The sequence below is a fragment of the Mytilus californianus genome, unplaced genomic scaffold (assembly GCF_021869535.1).
Source record: "Mytilus californianus isolate M0D057914Y unplaced genomic scaffold, xbMytCali1.0.p SCAF_9, whole genome shotgun sequence".
In the NCBI taxonomy this organism is placed as follows: Eukaryota; Metazoa; Mollusca; class Bivalvia; order Mytilida; family Mytilidae; genus Mytilus; species Mytilus californianus.
In genome coordinates, this window is record NW_026262745.1 from 71284947 (window position 1) to 71306111 (window position 21165).

The 21165-nt window shown below is 32.0% G+C and overlaps 1 protein-coding gene across 2 annotated transcripts; it reads left to right on the plus strand.

The window, feature by feature from the left end:
• The first annotated feature begins 3119 nt into the window (after positions 1-3119).
• Positions 3120-20411, plus strand: LOC127715050 (uncharacterized). Of its 2 annotated transcripts, none has more exons than XM_052221070.1 (2): positions 3120-4016; positions 18962-20411. In XM_052221070.1, exons 1-2 carry the CDS (start codon positions 3506-3508, stop codon positions 19714-19716), a joined length of 1266 nt encoding a protein of 421 aa, XP_052077030.1. In that variant the 5' UTR covers positions 3120-3505; the 3' UTR covers positions 19717-20411. The 2 variants fall into 2 exon arrangements, with proteins under 2 accessions (XP_052077030.1, XP_052077029.1); XM_052221069.1 differs by lacking the exon at positions 3120-4016 and adding an exon at positions 15735-15829 and having other exon boundaries at positions 18359-20411.
• The last annotated feature ends 754 nt before the right edge of the window (positions 20412-21165 follow it).

Genomic DNA, 21165 nt, shown 5'->3' on the forward strand with positions numbered 1-21165 from the left:
TACACTTGTTTCTTTTTTTCAACCCGTTTCAAAAAGAGGAATCTATAAAACCAATACTACTGACGTTATGCATAAATACTCACGAATATGTGGTATAATCGCCAATGATACAAATATTCTCCAGAGTTCAAATGACGAATAATAATTATAGCTCTACGTACGGCCTATATATAAAATTGTAACAATACCATACCATAAGCCGCGATAAGAACATGTGATCCAATCACATGAAAAAATATTCGACCTTATTTAAACAATACAATTTAAGACAATCATATATTACAGACAACAATCTAATTAAAAACGGATCTCTCATCGCTCCCGTTTTCTGATATCCGTGTGAAACGATTTGTTTTAATAGAAACAACAATACTGAAAGTGTATCATGAAACCTTTTAGAAATACGAAAATACCCTACGATTACGAACTGTTCTCAAATTCCTTTTAAAGGAAAGTTTTAGAAGAAAATAAATACAAAAATTTCGTTATAAACAGTTTAATTTGAAAAAAGTATTTTATATAATTGAAATTTTATTATTCCTTTACTTAGTCAAATGTTTTGTGAGTGGTTGATTTTAATCAAATTTTTAAATATCCCCACACAGGAGGGGTAGGTTTTAAATGTAAGGAAATTTCTTTTTGCAATATGGGTTTTTCAATGAACTATAAATAGAAACGAAAGTAGATATTAGGGAAGTCCCCGTTACCAGGTAAATAAAGTTATAGTTTACAATCAAAATGGCAGGTAATCACGCATTTTGTCCTTTCATTTAATTGGTTTTTATTCAAACAACGGTTCCTTTTCAAAAAAACGTATGCTAAAGGGAGCATTATACAATTAGGTAAAGAATAAAAACTGCTTTCTTACTAATTTGGCCTACTGTTTGTGTCATATATGTAATCAGTACCTTCCAGTTAGAAAGAAGAAAATGTAGGTCGCAATAAAGGGAAAAAGGGAAAACAAATAATTCCCGAGAATCTAATCATACAGCATGGAATAGTCACAGGATCCAGGATGATCGGAAAGTCGCGTTAGGAAAAGTGTTCCGTCGAATCGTTCTGACGACAGACGAAATTACGGTCTTTAAACTTTACATTTTTATTTTATAAGGTTTCCTCATTTTCGACAGTACGTGGTTTGGACTTGTTTTCTAGTATTCGTATTCCCTTTTTCCATATACCCCGGAACGAGGCTCCGCTGCCGCCATTGTAGCACCACATCCTAACTCAATGGTACTAAAGTCTTACAACATTTTATATTCTAGTATGGTTTAAATAAACCCCTGAGATACTGTTTGTTCGACTCTTGTTATAAAATGTTTATATGCAGCATAAAAACATAACATAATATAAATGCATTTTTTAAAGTGTATTTGATTGGTGAAGACCTCGGTTAACCATATTTTAAACCGTGGGAATTAAAAGAACGAAACAAATAAAACAACACAATACATTTATGATAATGTTCACCTGTATTTAATTTTCTCTCAGTAAAGACAGGTTTTCAATAGTCGAAAATTTTTTGCCAAAACGGACGTCTTCAATTTTTCGTGATATATTAAAACAAAGGCCACTCTTTGGTTCTAATGTAACATAAATCTCACCTCACTGTACATTATATACGCTATAAAATTACCAAATTTTAAAATGACATGTAATGTCTTAAGACGAAGGCTATGTTAATTTATTGCCGCAAAATACGACCCAAAATGTTCAGTTACTAATAACATTAACCCACGAACCATGATATCTTGTAGGCAACACTTTTTGTATACAATACAAACATCTAAAAAGCTGAAAAAGTCCGAAATGGACGGTATTTCTACTAAACTGCACTGGTTTGTATTGACTCTTCTGAATTTGTGTGAATCTTTACTCAAATTACTCAGAACATGAAATAGACTTCTCCGTAACCATTTTAAAAATCTGAATCATACTCGACTAAAATGGCATGTACATTGTAATAAGATATTTTCTCCTCTTCATTCCATTGGTTTCAACTACGCCCATTGTTCCTTTACAATAATCTTTAACATAAACTTTTTTCCAATAAAATATATGCATATGTAATATCAGTATTTTGCAATGACTTTGCAGAATGACAGATGTTGACATTTTTTACGCCTTATTAAAACAATATTCTGGCTTAAAGTAAAAATAAAATGAAGGCCGAAAGAAGAGAAAAAAAGAAAAGAAAAGAGATCATTTCCGTGTATCGCATTCTACAGCATGGAGTAAGCACCTGATCCCTGAGGTACGTGGGAAAATTTATCTACATAACAAGTATTTGCGAACTTTTCTGGAGTATTCTTGTTGTGCGATCTGTGTGTTAACTATACTTTAACCTTGGGAATTAAATGAAGTAGCAAACAAATTGAAACAATAACAACATTTAGAATTATGTTCGCCCGTTTTTTATTTTCTCTTAGTAAAGGACTGTATTCAGATTTCAAAAATAGACGTCTTGATTTTTTGTATACACAAATCTTATCTTAAGGTAAGTTATCGTCTACAAAATTACCGAAATGTGGAATTGCATGTAATATTTTAGCACGATGACTTCTGTTAATTTTTCATGACTTAAAGATTAAGTAAAACCTTGCGCAAAATACGATTCAAAATGTTCAGCAACTAAAAACATCAATACGAGATCCAGAATACTCTGTACCAAACACCTTTTTTATAAACACTACAAACCAGTAAAAGCTAAAAAAAAAAGTCTGAAATGGACAGTATTTGAACTAGACTTTACTGAATTTTACTCCACCATTCTGAATTGGTCTGAATTTTACTCTATATTACTCGTTTGTCGTCTGTAACTGTACTCGACCCTTTTTTACCAATTAAAACATCTGAATCATATTCAACCAAGTCCAAACCACACTAGACCATTTCTTAATATTATGTATCTTTCGTATTGTTTTCCTATTTAGATTCTTAATTTTACAAGAATTGTTTCCCTTTGGTAGAAATTCGACCAACAGGAACTCTAAGAAAGTTACATATCAGATAAGAACAATTAATATTAGATAAGTGGATTAATGTAGACACATACATTTTTCGGATTAGAGAATGCAGCAATTTATATCTTTGTGTAAAACTAATGGACCAAACTCGGGGTATGACAAAAATAAAGCATAAGTTTGTATCACTAGTTATACCACAAATATTTCTATACAAAATGTTAAGTTTTTGTGCCAGATATGATGAACAATTTAATTAATCTAAAGGAAATTTATAAGACTTTGCAAACACACTAAAAGAGGGGCGAAAGATACCAGAGGAACATTCCAACTCATAGATAAAAAATCAAATGACAACGCCATGGTTAAAACAGAAAAAGAAAAAAAGAAAAACATAGGAAACTAAAGATTCTAAAAACTAAAATTTAGTTTATTCATTTTTTTTTACAGAATCGTCAATCAAAAATGCATCAATAGCTTTGTATCATTATCTATGTCAGAACGTTGTAGGAACCGAGAAACATGTAAGAACACTCAGATTGATGACCACTGTCAGAGACAACTTACAGAGCAACTATATGTGGACAGTAGTTACCAGTGGAAGTTTTGGAGAGGGACTACATATGCGAGGTAGTGATTTAGATGTAATGAAGATACAAAAACAGAATGAGGTCTGTGAAGACACGCAAATTTATTTCAATGCTGATAAAATACATTTTACAATGGAACTAGAAGATACGCAGCCAGGTTTTACTAAGTTACGTCTAGTGCACGGTTATTACCCTCGTGTTTTAATAGACTGTCATGAGATAGGTAGAGGTTTCTTCTTTTCAAACCTTTCATTTAAACAAATATTTTCAACCGAAATCCTTTCGTCTATATATGGGCCATGTGTATCCAATAAAAATGGATTTTTTGACTTGGCATACTGTGTACATAGCAAATTATGGATAACACCTGCAAAACAATGGGTAACACGATCAAATAATTCATGGCCAATATACGATGTTAAACAGGCTATTGTAAAACACGGGGTTCTCTTTGTACCTGTAGGTGTGAAAGGATCTACACAAGAAGAATTAGAGTGGCGCATATTATTTTCTGTTGGCGAAAAACTACTTATTTATTCATTTACACATACACAATTACTATGTTATGCACTTATGAAAATTCTTCTAAAAGACGTTATAGCTTTAGACGTAGATTGTAAAGAATTGCTTTGTTCATATTTTTTGAAAACAATTTTGTTTTGGATATGCGAGGAATTACCTTTATCAGAATGGAAACCCGAAAACTTGATATCTTGTTACATGAGATGTTTTAAGAGGCTGATTTATTGTATTGAATACACAGTTTGTCCTCATTATTTTATTCCTGAGAATAACCTATTTGAGAATAAGATACAAGGACAAGCACAGAAAACACTCTTAAACAAGTTGTATATTCTAAATAATTATGGTTGGCAATGTATCCTTTTGTTGGACCAAATCTTTAATTTTAATTCATTGGCATCGGATATAAGAAATAAGCCAAGCTTTGCATATGCCAAGAGTGTTGAAAGACTTTTAAATTCAAACATATTTTCTTCCGATTTTTTTAGTCCTACTGTTTATTCTATTTTGGAAAAAAAGGTATTGTCAAGTAAGAATTCAACAATCAAATACCTGTACACCTACTTTTTGACAAAATTTTGTTTGAAAAGCGAGCGAATTCTACCAGTGGATGGAATTTCCTGTAATATATCTACTTATAAAAATAGCAATACTTATATGTGTACTCTTCTTCTTAACACACGTCACGACGGTATCTGGATGGCTGATGTTAGCCTCGTTTTTCTATAAAAGAAACAATACAATATATCTCTTTACATCATTCAGTATTCTCTGTTGAAATGTACACCGGAGAAAATTTATCATTCCATGCAGTCTTCAGATATTCATTATGAGCTATTCAAGTTACACTTATTTAGGAATATGACTATTGTTATATGTATATATATAATATGACGCAACGTTACAACCGGATGAACTACAAATCGAAGTACAACAAATAATTCTCCCAATAGTATATTCTCACTTTCTTTGTTTTCTATGTCATTATCATTTAAAAAACAGCAAACAATGCTTGGATTCTCTCAGGGATCTACAGTTGGTTATAGAGGAAAACTATTTAATAGCACCTCACACTTTGAAAGGTTTATCTTACAACATCCTGGGTATAGGTTTTCGATTTTTAGGCGACATAGAAGCAGCGAGACAAGCTTTCGTGCATTCTAAAGAATTATTCCCAGATCGAAAGTATAACACAGCATTCCGAAAATTGTCATTGTTAAGCTGAATGTTTATATTTTGTAAGATTTATCTATTAATTTTATGTTTTTTCCATCAACAGATTTTTTGATCAAATGCTATAAACAGTTATATTTCAAAATCTATGTTGACTTAGTTATTCTAAGTTTTTATGTTTGTAAATAAGAGGAAAACACATGAAAGCAATATTCAAGATATAAATTAATAATAGATTTATTTTACACAAATCAATCACTACACCAAGACTAACATGCGTGCACGTTCTTGGTCAATTTTAAAGGTGACATAAACGCAGCGAGACAAGCTTTCATGCATTCTATAAAAATGTTTCCGATAAAAATTGTAACAGAGCATTCCGAAAATTGCCACTGATAAACTGAATGTGATTATATTTTATGATATGTCTATTACTTTTATGTTTTTTCCATTAACTGTATTTGACCAAATGCTTTAAATAGTTATATATCAAGTAATTGTATACTAAGTCATTATAAGTCTTGACATTTGTAAATATGAGATTAAAAATGATATAAATGTTCAAAATATTTATACCAATTCTTTTTATTCAAATCAATCACAACACCAAGACTAACATGCATGCAAGTTATTGGTGGTATTTATTTACAGATGATGATTAAGTGGCTGCTTCTGCTGCTGCTGACCATTGTAGTGATTTTGATTTTGTGTCTAAATCATTGGGTCTTTCCACTTTTCCGTGGAAAGACCAATTGTTTTGTTATTATTATTTTTTTTTCTTCCGTCAAATGTTTTTCTTGGGCTGTATTTTTATTTCAAAAGATGTCGCTTTGTTTTTTGTATATAGTATCAAACCGTCTTTATACTTTTGAAACCGACCCTGATTTACATAACACTTTTTCTGTGTAAGAGTTATCACCCAGAAACACTGTTTTTCTTCTTATGAGATCCCCTTCGTAACTGTAATAGAAAGCGACAAATGTATTTTCCCAAAATGGTTATTTTATCCTCATGATGTTACATTTTATTTTGACTGAAGCTATTCAGAAACTCCATATGTGAGTTATTCCACCTTAAGTGATAAGCATTTCTAACTGGTAAATCATAAGTCATAGAGACCAGGGTCTTTTAATTTGAGGTCCTTGGTCCAAAAATAGAAAATAAGGTCAAGGTCAGAGGTCAGAGGTCAAGGTCATATTATAAATTTAGTTTTTTGATTTTATTTGATTTTTTTTTAAACGTTTTAGATATCGACAACATATTTTACTAAATTGTTAGTTGCAACATGTCATAACATATACTCTTTTGATGTTTTAATGAAATAACGCTTACATTAAATTGAAGTTTTCCCCTCTTGCATTTAAAATTACGCGTATAGTGATATAACGCATTCACCATGTATAATAAAAAACCTAGTTTCTTTTGATTTGAGGTCCTTTATTTATGAACTTCAAATTGATCTCAAGGTCATTGAGGTTCTAGATTTTGACTTTTGCCTTTACTTCATATGAATTCATGATAAAGTAATGGGACTTTTGCATTAGACTGAAAGCCATATGACCTTGGAAAGGTTAACCGGTAGTGACCTTGTGTAAACCGGCAGTAGATATTTTTTGTACTTGTGTAATGTAAAAGTAAATAGAATCATACATTTTTGGGGAATCAGTGTCAAGTAAACTATTAAATAATACCGGACGAGATATTTTTCAAACCGGAAATAACAAATTAACTCCCTTATTTAGGAATAAATGTCTAGAAACCACATATTTTTTAAATCAGTGTACAATAAGCTATCATTTGACGCTGGAGATGACATTTTTAACGGAATTTTAATATTTTTGTATTGTAGATCTTTTTGGGTGGAAAGACATTCATTTTTTTTCTCTGAACATTTGGTTTTAATTATTTTAGTAACCATGTCATTTATAGATACAGTTGATACCACTAAAACAGAGAACCAACTACTTAGTTGTAAAATCTGTTTAAAACCGGTGTTGAATCTAGATGCTTCAGAAGGAACAACTGTTCCTGCTTAAATATGGCGAAAAAGCAATGACTGCTACATTTCCAGATTTTAAATTCTGAAATGAAAATTGTAATTAATAAAACATTAGAGAACAAACTAAGGCAGAGCTTTAAAAACAACCAAGTAGAGTTCTGCAATAAAGTTGAAAGTAAGCTTATGCACCCATTTTAATGTTGGACTTATTCTTGAATTGTTATGGAACTCTGAATATTCAGTTATTACATTTTCATTTGTATATGCATGTATGCGCATGTTACTGTTAACATCTGAGCAAGGACACTGGTTAGCACTATGGTCGGTATACGGCCCGTTAGCGGTGTAAGAAAGTTTTGAGTTATTGTTTATGATAAGGGTTATGAATTAAGTAAGGATAAGGGTTATGGTTATAGTCCAGATAAGGTTAAGGGTAACGGTTATAGTCAGAATGATGGTAAGGGTTATTGTCAAGGATAGGAAGAAGATTATAGTCTGGATAAGTGCTGGGCCTATTCGGAATAAAGGTTAGAGTTAAAGCCAGTCTGAGGTTGATGTGATATAGATCATGTATATTTCAAAGTTTTTCTTGTCGTATAGCACGCTGAAACACATCAATGCAATACTAAACGTAGAGGTCCTCCCTGTGCAATCATGACACTCCAATGTGTGTTATACGAGTAGAATAGCCTTTCAATATATATTATCTGACTTATATATCATGATATATCGTCAAAAACCAATATTTTCTGCAAAGATTTGAGGCAAGTTGCTTCTCGTTTCATCGATCACATTAAAGTGGCATATTCTTTTTTCTAGCATTTAGCTTTAACAACGCCAAACGGATAAATTATCAACAAAATCAATAAATTTGATATAAGTTAGCAATCACGGTCCAAATAAAACAAAAGTTTACTGTAATTGCATGATTTGATTTGATTTTTTGTGTTTCAATGCCACGTTTAATCACCGCATTTAGGCTATTTCGCGGCGGCCAGTTTTTATTGGTGGAGTAAGCCGGAGTGCCCGGAGAAAACTACCGACCTTTGATAGGAAAACTGACAAAGGTAATTGCATGAAGCAAGAATAGAACAATCGAGGTCTTCCAACATACTAGTTTTAAATTAGTATTTTGCAGTGTTTAACTCATGAGTTCATTACAGCTCAGTAAATGTAGGCGTATCAAAATCGTACATTTCATGGTAATGACCAACCTTTATACATTGATCTGAATTCTTAAACAAATATCCTCAAGATAGATATCATACCATAATATCCATATTAAAAGAAAGAGATTGTGTGATCGCCAATAAAACAAATACCCATCAGAGTTCAAATGACGAAGATTAAAGCAATTAAAGGTCACCGTACGGCCTTAAACAAAAAAAAACATATCGTGTATTCGGCTTTAAAGGGTCCCGATAACAAATAATTATGTGAATTAAGAAATGCAAGCGAGAAAATTCATGGCCTGATAATTTACAATACAATTTACAAATAAACATAAATGACATACATGAACCAACACGAACCACTGAAATACAAGTTCCTAATTTGGGAAAGGCACATAAATGTAAAGAATGTGCAGGGATAAATCATGTTTTTTGCTTAATTTCCTTAAACTAGGACAGGGGTGTTACAGTATAGGAGAAAAAATATATGTAAAAAATCAATTGCAAATGGCTACACTACAATCGGTACGACCATCGTAGTGTTGTTTCAATTCTAAATTGTTTGTGATTGTTGATATCTGATGTGATTGTGTTTGATTATAAAATTGTATGGTAACAACAAGATCGTAAGCGTTGCTTGAAACCTTTTGAAAATAACAAAAAAATGATCCTATGGAGAACAGTTTACAGTTATAGAAACCTTTTCAAATAAGACCAGATCCTCTGGTGAAGAACTGTTAACAAATTCCTTTTCAAGGAAAGAAATGATAAGAAAATAAGTACAATATTTTCGTTAAAAAGACTAATTTAAAAAAGTGTAAATCTATAATTAAATTTGTTTTATTACTTTAGACAGTCAAATGTTTAGTGTGTAATCAATTTCAAAATCCCATGCAGGGAGTACAGGTTATAAATGTCGATATATGAGACAATATCTGAAAAAGTCTAATTTTCATTTTCCATCTTTCACCAGCAATTATTTTTTTATTCAACCATCTTTTGGAAAATTTTAAGTTTCAGTATTAACTAAAGTATATAATGCACCAACTCTTGCCAATTAAACACTCATTCTTATATTTCTTCCAATAAAATATTGTAATTTGAATTTTCAACTCCCCCTAAAATCATGTTGTCCCCTGTGTTTTTTTGAAAACTAAATCACTCAAATAATATCCAAATTAATCAAACAGGCGTCCGATTCTCACATAAATGATATATTGTATAAACTTGCCCCTAATTAGTCTTTTTTTTATTATAACTAAAGCATGTAATAAAATTTTGCAAATTTAAGAAAAAAATAATTTTGTCCCAAGGGGTAATTTCCCTCCTGTTACCACTGGGTTTTTTTTTTTTTACCTGTGGAAACGTTTACAAAACCAAGAGTTTTTTCCCATAATGCATTGTGAAGGGCATAATTTCCTGAATGCATTAGTACAAAGAAATAGTTGGAAAGGCGGCCAGGTTTGAAAATCCAAGCCCATCCAAGTTAAGAATTTATAGAAAAATACTTATTGGTGTTCTATCCTGTTATAGCCTTTTCTTGCACCTTCTGAGAATATTTTTATGTGTGCACCACAACATTAAGTGTGTTTTTATATCATCTTTTTAAACATTATATGTCACAGGAAATACACTTACATTTATTGTGATAAAAAGGACAAAAAGTATCGCGTAATTCCTTTCTGTTACGTTCCGTCATGTTTCCTGATAAAAAGTAACAGCATAGCCATCATTGATAACATGGTTGAATTTGGCAATTATATTTCTAATTTAAATCACTTTTTATTCATAATATAGCAATAAAGTAATATATTCATTAAACAATTTGACAAACACAGTATATAAAAGAATAGTGTGTGTTGTTTTTATTTCTCAATTTTCATAAAGATATATGAAAACTTATTTATTTGGTAACAGTAAAGAATTGAATCAGTAACAGGAAGGATGTTTAAGTGAATTTTATTGATGAAACAGAAAAGTTAACCTACTTTCTGCCAAACAGTTCATTTTATAAAAGTTATCATAATCATATCAAATAATCGTTATCATAATATCCTGGGTTTTTTTTATAAAAAGACAGAGTTTTGATTTTTAGTAACAGGAGAGAATTTGTAAGTAACAGCAGAGAATTTGTGCAATTATCATATGAACCATGGTAACAGAAAGGAATTTATTTTTATATTTTTCATTACAGGCAGAATTTTCATCAAGCAAATAAAACTTTTGAAAGACAATTGTCCTCCTCTTAAGGTGAGTCTTCTAAATTCCTTTAGAAATTGCGAAAAAGTTTGTCATTAAATCGTAACAGTAAAACCATGATTGGTAACATGATTGAACATATTTATTGTATTTCCAATTTAAATCAAATTACAATTAGACGCAAATACACTTGAATAACCTTCCGTACCAATCTGACAAATACATTTTTTTTAAAGATTAGAGCATAGTTTTAAACATTTTGAAAAATATATGAAAACTTAATTTCTTGGTAACAGGAAAGATTCGTAACAGTAACAGAAAGGATTAAAAAGAGAATTTGACTGATTAGACACAAAGTGAACCTTTTATCAGCCAAACAGCTATTTTACTTTTTTAAAATGCGTAATCGTATAAAAGAATTTATTAAATAATTGTTGTCAAAACATACTTTTTAGGCAGGAAAAACTATTTGATCATTTGGTAACAGCAAAGAAACTAATAGAGTTTTTAGACTAAATATGAAAACATAAAGGGATGTATTACATTTTTGATGTTTGATTGTATGGTGTTTTATATTCACAGGAACTTAAATGGCATTGACTGCTGCAGAAAAACAAAGGCGTTATCGTCAACGAAGAGAGACAGACCCTAAAAGGAGAAAACAGTATTTAGAAAGAGAAAAAGCTAAATATTCAAGTGACCTTGCAACTGGAAAGAAAATGTTGCACAGATGTCAGTAAGAGAAAAAAGGATCACGAGGAGAAGATGGAGACTACAATAGAAAGATTTGAAAAACAGAAAACAACAGTTAGAAAATTTAGTCACTCCTCCTAGTTCTCCTGCTCGCCCAACAGAACCTGATGTACCACGACCGACTAGATCATCTGCAAGAACAATCAATGAAGACAACACTCCAAGAACAGAACGAGACAATCAGTTACAGATTGCTAAAAAAGCAAGGGTTGCTAAATGCCACAGAGATTTAGCGAGAAAGACATTTACAATTAAAATTCTTCAGAAAAAGATGAAAACTTTAAGAACCCATAGAGAAAACATGAAAACCACTACAATATCAGGAGAAAACACACCAAGAAAAAAGACAAGACAAGTTATGAGGACATCTAAAAAAACAATAAGTCGGACACTTTTGTTTCATCACACAATGTTAGCTCAAATGAAAAAAGACAGGAAAGAAGGACAAAAATACTTGACTTCACTTGCAAATGGACAGTTACTTTGCAAGTACAAGTTAAGAACCAGAGCTTTTATGACATTAGGTTGTCATTTTAGAAAGAAGAGTAGTAATGACAAAGATCTACTTACCACTCGTATACGCAAATATGTAGTGAGGTTCTTGCTCAGAGATGATGTTTCAAGATTGACATCCGGAAAGAAGTCGACTGTTACTCGTAATGGGATGAAAAAACAAAAGAGGTTGTTGTGTGATACTACAATATACTTCACCACAAGTATATTGCAGAGAATGATCTTTACCAAATCAGTTATACCTTTTTTCTGTCGCCTGAGACCCTTTTGGATTGTTGCACCAACAGAAAAAGATCGACAAACATGTCTTTGCAAACTGTGTGAGAATAGCAGATATTTGGCAGAGTGCTTACAAACAACAATATTTTAGACACAAACAACTTGTCAGAGCTTTGCAAAATGATTGTTTGCAATAATATGAACAAAGATTGCATGTACGGCATCTGCAAGCACTGCTGTCATCAGAAATTAGTTGACGAGGCTATAATAGAAACCAAAGAGATTACATGGAACCAATGGATAAGTGTTAAAGAGTCTAGAACATTTAAAACAGGAGAGGAGAAAGAAATCACACTTGTGAAGAAAGAGCTGAAGAAAGGAAATATAATGACAGCTGTAAATGACCTTGAAAATTTATTAAAACCTAAACTAACAAAGCACTTCTTTAATATTCAACACCAGTTTCAGTAATATAAACAATTTAAACAAGACCTGAATGATAATGAGTGTTTGATTCATATTGACTCTGTAAAAAACTATTTAGGCAAACTTCATGAGGAAATTCAAAGTGTACATTTTGGGGCTTCTCAGCCCCAAATAACCTTACACACTGGTGTTTACTTCACAAAAAATCTACCAGGTGGATCGACATTTTGCACTATTTCAGACTCTCTTCAACACGGACCTACAGGGGTTTGGACATACCTTCGACCGCTTCTAAATGACATAAAGGAAAAACACCCTTATATCACCAACATTAATTTTTTCAGCAATGGACCCGTCACTCAATACAAGCAGAAAAAAAAATTTATTTACTTTCGTCAGAGATCTATGAATTGGGGTTTGAAGGTTCATTCTGGAATTTCCATGAATCTGGTCACGGTAAGGGAACCCCTGATCCTGTAGTGGGCAGCCTGAAAAAAGAACAGCAGACACAATAGTGAGATGCGGTGAGGATATATTATGTGCAGCAAAATTTAAAGAAGTGTTAGACAAAACAGGGACCAATGTCACTCTTTATATAACTGATCCTAAAGAAGTCCAACAATTGGCGGACAAGTATGATAAATGCTTTCAGAAGCTAAAAGCAATACCAAATACCATGCAAATACATCAAATCAAAACTATGACTTCGTCTTCTGTCTTATTTAGAGATGTTAGCTGCAACTGTGGCTTTAATGAGGGACCATTGTGTAAAGGTCATGAATTCAAAGAAAGAACATTTAATGTGAAACCAACAGTCAGAAATGTAGATGAATATATCTCAAAAAGAAAGCATCAACAGTTTGATGATACTATACTTGAAGAAGAACTAAAAAATGGCATGACAAATGTTACAGGTAGTTGTACAGGCAAGCTAGAAAATGACACAGACAAAGTTGCAGGATATCCTATTGAAGAAATAGAAGATGACATGGAAATCTTTACAGTATTTAGTATACCACATACAAAAGAAAGCAACCATGACCATTATTTTAAACTCGTAGAAAAACTACGACAGTGTAAAAACTTTAACGAGTTCAGAAATCAGTGCATGGCAATCCAGATTAAAGATGTACAAGGAAAAGAACGTTCTATAAGTCAACTGTTGATCAAGTTGCCCTGGATTTATGTCCAGACGACATTCCTTCAACAAGAGTCATATTTCCAACTGTTGTAAGAGCAGACGGAGACTGTCTGCCGGGCTGTGGAAGTGTCTTCGTTTATGGTGATGACAGTCAAGCTATTGAAATGAGATTACGAATAATTATAGAACTAGTCTTGAATGAAGACTATTATATGGATAGAAAGCAATTTGAAGTTCAATCCTCATCTGGCATATCTAAAGATCTGAGAAAATCCTTGGCCATGTATTCTGAAGCTTTCATTCCCGGAATTCATCTTGATGATGAAATAATAAAAAGAATCTATCAACAGGAGATAATGAGCATTGCAACACCCAAAAAATACATGGGAATGTGGCAGATTTATGGACTGGCTAGTGTTCTGAAAATGAATATATTTTCCTGCTATCCACAAAAAGGAAACCGAAATGTACGTGAAGACTTACATAGACTTGTCCAACCAAGATCCTTACCTATAGCAACAAGTTCAGTCTTTATCATGTGGAGTAGCACACGGTCAGATTTGGTAGAAACTCATTGGGTCCCTAATCACTTTTTGCCAATTCTACCGGTTGACAAGGACTCTGGTGAACGTGAACCAGTGCTGATTGAGTGTGATAATGACGACACTAATCTAGCCAAAAGCGATGACATCTTTGACATGCTGTTTGATTTACAGAACACTGATTGGACCGAGAATGAATCCAGGCATGTAGAAGTAGAAAGGACAAAACACAATCAATCTGAAACAAATCTTGAGGAAATGACTATCGAGACCGATAAAATTATAGAACAAAGTCAAATGGATATTGATACCAGTTCTGACAGAAACCAGATAAAAACTGAAACGAACATAGAACAGGAGTATTATACAAAAAATAGCGAGAATATCCATATCAATAATGATACCATCTTTGAGAGAAGCCAAACCAAAACAGCAGAAAAAAAGTCTTCAAATCAGGGAAAAGATGATGATATTGATCATGAAAGTGGTGTGGCTATGAAAGAATTAACAGTTGGCCAGTTTGTTCGAGTGAAGTATGAAGATGATGATTATCCTGGAAAAATCCTAAAAATAAATGAATCCTTAGAAGAACTAAATGTTCAATGTATGAAAAGAGTTAACGAAAACAGCAGTTTGTACTTTTGGCCGAGGAAACAGGCCTTTGTTGGTATCCTTTGAATGCAGAAGTTTTGAACATACCTCCTCCAAGACTGATTGATGGGACAAACCAGTACACGATGGAATTTCAAAAATGACATATTTGTTTCGCAATGACTATGTTTGTTGTTTTCAATTTGACCAATGTGTAATGATGTTATTTTTGCTTTAACTTTACAAACAAAGGAACTGTTTTGAAATAAAGTTCTTTCCTGTTACCTACGTTTATCCTGTTACTGAAGATTCTTTCATGTTACTGACTATATTTTACTTAATTTCTTAAATCTGTGACACTTATCTATTACAAAAAGGGTGTGAACAATAAAGGTATATTATTTCTACAGGAAACAAACTGTATTTTTTTTCTTTCTATCAAATAAAGTTTCTTGATGAATAAAACCACAATCTAAAATATGATTTTCAGAACTTAGGCACTGCATCTAACTTAAATACAAATTTCTAAGACTTGTGCATTGAAATACTTGATAAATACATTGGTATTTGATAGATTATTATGAGACGTACTAGTAAACAGCAAATAGTATAAGTAATTCATTTTTTTATTCACATAAAAAACGTTTTAAAATTAACTTACTTCGGTAACAGGAAAGAACTTGGATTTTTGGTATCATTTTTTATATTGCCATAATTACCATATATATTATTTTTTGGAATTACAGACAACAGTTCTTGCATCTGCTATGTTTGTTCTTTGTTTTGAATCATTAAATTCAAAAGACATTTTTTGTTGGTTTTTTCCATTGCCAAAAATTAGACTTTTACAGATATTGTCTCATATCACTTAATTAAAGTTAAAGTGTATTTGTAAGGTGATATATTTTTAAAATATCAATTGCATATGAACTTTAAATAGAAACGAAAGTAGATTTGGGGAAGTCCCCGTCACCAATTCAGGGTAAATAAACATGATGAAGTAAGAGTTTACAAGCAAAATGGCAGGTAATAACGCAAATTCTCATCTGCATTCCATTTTTATGAAAACAATAAAACACAGCGTTACATGTATATGCTCAGCATTTTTTAATGACTTTACTGAATGCTCGTCAGCATACATTTAATATACTTGATGTAAGAAATACTCTAATCGGAATTAAAGAAAATGTAGGTCGAAAGAAGATAAAGAAAAGAAAACAAATAATATCTGGGTATATCATTCTACAACAAGCAGCTATTTTAGGATCCTGGACTTTCGTAAGTTAAGTGTTCGTCAGAAATTTTGTCTGCATAACAAGTGTTTGTGAACTTTTTGAAGTATATTTGATTGTTAAGTATACTTAAAACCGTAGGAATTAAAAGTACAAAACCAATTAAACAACACAAGACAATTATGTTAACCTATTTTAAATTTTATTTTAGTAGAGCACAGGTTTCAGTTTTGCAACTATGGACTTCTTGAATTTTCTTTGTATCGTATTATTTTAAAACAAAGGCCACTGTTTAGTTCTTAAGTAACACAAATTTCATCTAACGGTACATTTTCGGCTACAAAATTACCAAATTTTGGAATTATATGTTATGTCTTAACACAAAGACTATGTAGTTTTTAGAGCCCTTAACATGCTAAAGTTTCAGTAAAACCTTTGCCGCAAAATACAACCAAAAATGTTCAGTAACTAATAAAATTATACAATACAAACGTTTAAAAGCTGAAAAAAGGCTAAAATGGACAGTATTTCTACTCTACTGGTTTGTAATGACCCCTCTTAATTGGTCTGATTTTTTACCCGAATTACTCGACTGCAATCTGAACATGTACTATACCTCTTCTTAACCATTTTAAAAATCTGAATCATGCTCGACCAAAATGGCAGGTAAAAACACATTTTCTCCTTTCATCCCATTGGTTTCCACACCATCCATTGTTCCTTTACAACAATCTTTAGCATACACCTTTTTGACAATAAAACATATGTTTATATATACTTAGCATTTTGCAATGACTTTGCAGAATGACAGATGCTGGAGAATTTTTGATTAGCTGTGTGTTAACTACACTTTAACCTTGGGGATTACAAGAAGTAGAAAACAAATTGAGACAACAAAAAAATATATAGAAATATGTTCACCCGTATTTGATTTTCTCTTAATAAAGGACTGTCTTCAGTTTTTCCAAAACGGACGTCTTGATTTTATTGTATCATTATTGAACAATCTGTAACCAACACTTTTTTTAATAAACAACAAACCAGTAAAAGCTGAAAAAATCTGAAATGGAAAGTATTTGAATTCGAGTGTACTGGGTTTTATTGGAACATTCTGAATTGGTCTGAATTTTAATCGACATTAATCGACTTTTGTCTGAACCTGTACTCGACTGTTTTTTAAAAATTTAAAAATCTGAATCGTATTCAACCAAGACTGAACCATACTAGACCAAGTCAATTCTTCAATCAATTCTTAATCTAGAGTGCTGTATTCTATTTCTGGCCGTCGGAAATCTTCGGCCTATTTTCATAATTAGACAACCAATATGAAATCGGTTAACACAAATACCGCCCAAAAGGGAAAAACCCGATTCCGCATTCCTGGACCAATAAATTTGTGTTGCAGCTAGAATCTTATGTGAAAAATAATATTTATCTCTCCCGTATCACACGGTGGCCATTTTTAAAAATATTTATAAGAATCTCCAGGTCACATGCAAGTTTTGACGTCGTTTTCACATGTCGATTTTTTGGAATTCCCCGGTCTATACATACTCAGAGGTCATGACTCATATGATATTTCGACCGAAAATCGTCGACAGCATAGAAAACAAAAAATAAATGGGTGGCCAAAGATATCCTTCTTGTTGAATTGTCTTAGGTTATTATCGGCCACGAAATCATCAATTACTGTATTCTTGACAATAAAAGTTAATTATTTGCAGTATTCTGTCTTTTGATATATACTTTGTTGGAGGGAAGTAAAAGCCGATTTGCCCTATATTTAGACGCAATGTGAAATACAGGTCACGTGTAAAACAATCTATATTCATAGACATGGATAATAAAAATGAAAGTCGATTTTTTAAAAACCGGTGCAAATATCATTGATGATTAAAGCTATTTTCATCAAGTTTTTCTTGTGTAAAAGGCAAGATTGATCACTGGAGAAAAGGGGTTGGGGTGCGAACATACGGGTACACAAGTACTTTCAAGTTATGTTCCTATTTAGATTCTTATTTTTACAAGAATAGTTTCCCTTGAGTAGAAACTCAACCAGCACGTACTATATAAGAAAGTATTTTAACCAGATAAGAAATCAATCTAAAATAAGTGGTTTAACGATGACTCAGATTTTTGTTGAATTAGGGAATGCAGCCATTAATATCTTTACTTAAAACTATATAGTGAAACATTAGACCAACACACGATGTATGACAAAAATAAAGCATGAGTTTGTATCACTAGTTATTTTCTATCCAAAATGTTAAGTTGTTTTGCCAGATAAGATTAAAAAATCAATCAATCTTATTTCTGTTTACAGAATCAGCAATCAAAAATGAATCAATAGCTTTGTATCATTATCTCTGTCAGAACGTTGTTGGAACAGAGAAACATGTAAGAACATTGAGAATGCTGAACAATATCAGAGACAATTTACAGAGCAACAAGAGGAGGATAATGATAACCAGTGGAAGTTTCGGAGAGGGACTAAGAATGCGTGATAGTGATTTAGATTTAATGGCGGTATTGAAAAATATTGAGGTCCGTGAAGACACACACATTTATTTCAACACTGGTAAAATACATTTCACAATGGAACTGAAAGATACACAGAGAGGTTTCACTAAGTTACGTCTAGTGCACAGTAATGACCGGAGTATCTTAAAAGACTGTATTGATATCGGTAGCGATTTCTATTTTTCAAATCTTTCATTTAAACAAAGATTTTCAAACGAATTTTTGTCGACTGTACATGGGCCATGTGTGTCCGATGAAGATGGATTATATGATATTGCACACTGCTTACACAGTAAATTATGGATAACACAAGCAAAAAAATGGGTTACACGATCAAATAATTCTTGGCCGATATACGATATTAAACAGGCCATTGTAAAACACGGTGTTCTATTTGTACCTATAGGTGTGAAAGGATCTACACAAGAAGAATTAGAATGGCGAATATCATTTTCCGTTGCCGAAAAACTACTTATCTATTCATTTACACATACACAATTACTATGTTATGCACTTATGAAAATTCTTCTAAAAGACGTTATAGCTTTAGACGTAGATTGTAAAGAATTGCTTTGTTCATATTTCATGAAAACAATTTTGTTTTGGATATGCGAGGAATTGCCTTTATCAATATGGAAACCTGAAAACTTGATATCTTGTTACATGAGATGTTTCAGGAGGCTTATATATTGTGTTGAGTATAAAGTTTGTCCGCATTATTTCATGCCTGAGAATAATTTATTTGAGAATAAGATACGAGGACAAGCACAGGAAACACTTTTAAATAAGTTATATATTCTAAACAGTTATGGTTGGCAATGTGTCTTATTGTCGGACCAAATTTCGAATTTGAATGCATTGGCATCGGGTAAAAGCAAAGAAACAAATTATTTATATGCCAAGAGTGTTGAAAGATTATTAAACTCACATATGTTTTTTTGCGACTTTTTAGGTTCTACTGTTTATTTTCTTTTGGAAAAAGTGATATACAAGGTCTTGTCTAGTAAGAGTTCAAAAATCAAAAACCTGTACACATACTATTTGTCAAAATTGTGTTGCAAAAGTGAGCGATTTCTGCCATTGGAGGATATGTCCTGTAATAAATCTAATTATAAAGGGTATAATACTTATATAAGTACTCTTCTTCTACACAAGTCATGACGTTGTATCTAGATGGCTGATGTTAGCTTCGTTTTTCTGCAAAAGAAAACAATACAATACAGCACTTCAAATTATCCAGTATTCTCTGTTGAAATGTACACCAGAAAAACTTCAACAAGGAATGCAGTTTTCAGATATTCATTATGAACTCTTTAATCTACATTTATTTAGAAATATGCCTATTGTTAAGTTATGGAAATTTTTACTATTAGATTTGGTGTTTATAGAAAACTCTAAGTTACAACCAAATGAATTGAAAACAGAAAAACTACACATGATTCCTCCTACAGTATATGCTCATTTTCTTCGTTTTTTATGTCAATACCATTCAAAAAATAGCAGGCAATGCTGGGATTCTCTCAGGGATCTACAGTTGGCTATAGAGGAAAACTATTCAAAAACAACTCGCAATTTGAAAGGTTTATCTTACAACATCCTGGGTATAGGTTTTCAATTGGTAGGTGACATAGAAGCAGCAAGACAGGCATTTATGCATTCTATGGAATTATTTCCAAAGGAAAAGTACAACAGTGCATTCAAAAAATTATCATTCATAACCTGAGAGTGATTGTTATTGTGTTTTTTTAATGTGTGGATAAGCTTATTAATGCGATGTTCTTTTTTCCTTATAGTGTATTTTAATTAAATGCTTTAATAATTGATTTTTTAGATTAATAAATACTTAGTTACTGTAAGTCTTAGTGTTTGTGAATTAGAGTAAAAGAGAGAACTGGATATCTCAGAACGGAACGAATAGTTAGACCCGCAAGCAAAACAAGCCTGAAGGCATTTTTAGGAGTCAAAATTTGAAGATGAAAGTCCGTATAACTGTTCTAAGACACAAAGCCAGTGATTTCGGTAAAAACCAGAGAAGCGAAACCAAACATACACTCGATCTGTACGTCACCATAGTAAGCTCACATACTAAAATATCTGCTCAATATGTGAAGTCGTTATACAAATATTTCCATTTATCTGTTATTTTCGATAAATTTTCAAAAGTTCAAAGCCTGTTGTTTCAAAAATCAGCAGAAAAGACTCATATACTAGAAATCGGATAATTATATGAAGACGTTAAGTCCGTATAACTAATCGTTGCAGAATGATGGAGTGACGGATAAGGAAAAACATATATGGTACTGATCACATTGTTTGTGATTCATATAAATTACGGGTCAGTAATTAGGGATGTTTCAGATATATTCACTTTATTCAAACCAATACAGCAAGACTACAATATTACAAGTAATTGCTTTTTTTCTGTTGAAGATGATGGTCCTGTGGCTGATTCTGCTGCTGATCATAATGTTAATGATTTTGATTTTTAAAAGTCTTAACCATCCATTTACGGTAGATTTTGATATATAACGACAGGCCAAATCAGAATTCGGTTTTGCGTCTATTCTTTAAATCAAGTAATTTCCAGTTATTGAGCGTCCGTGTACATTA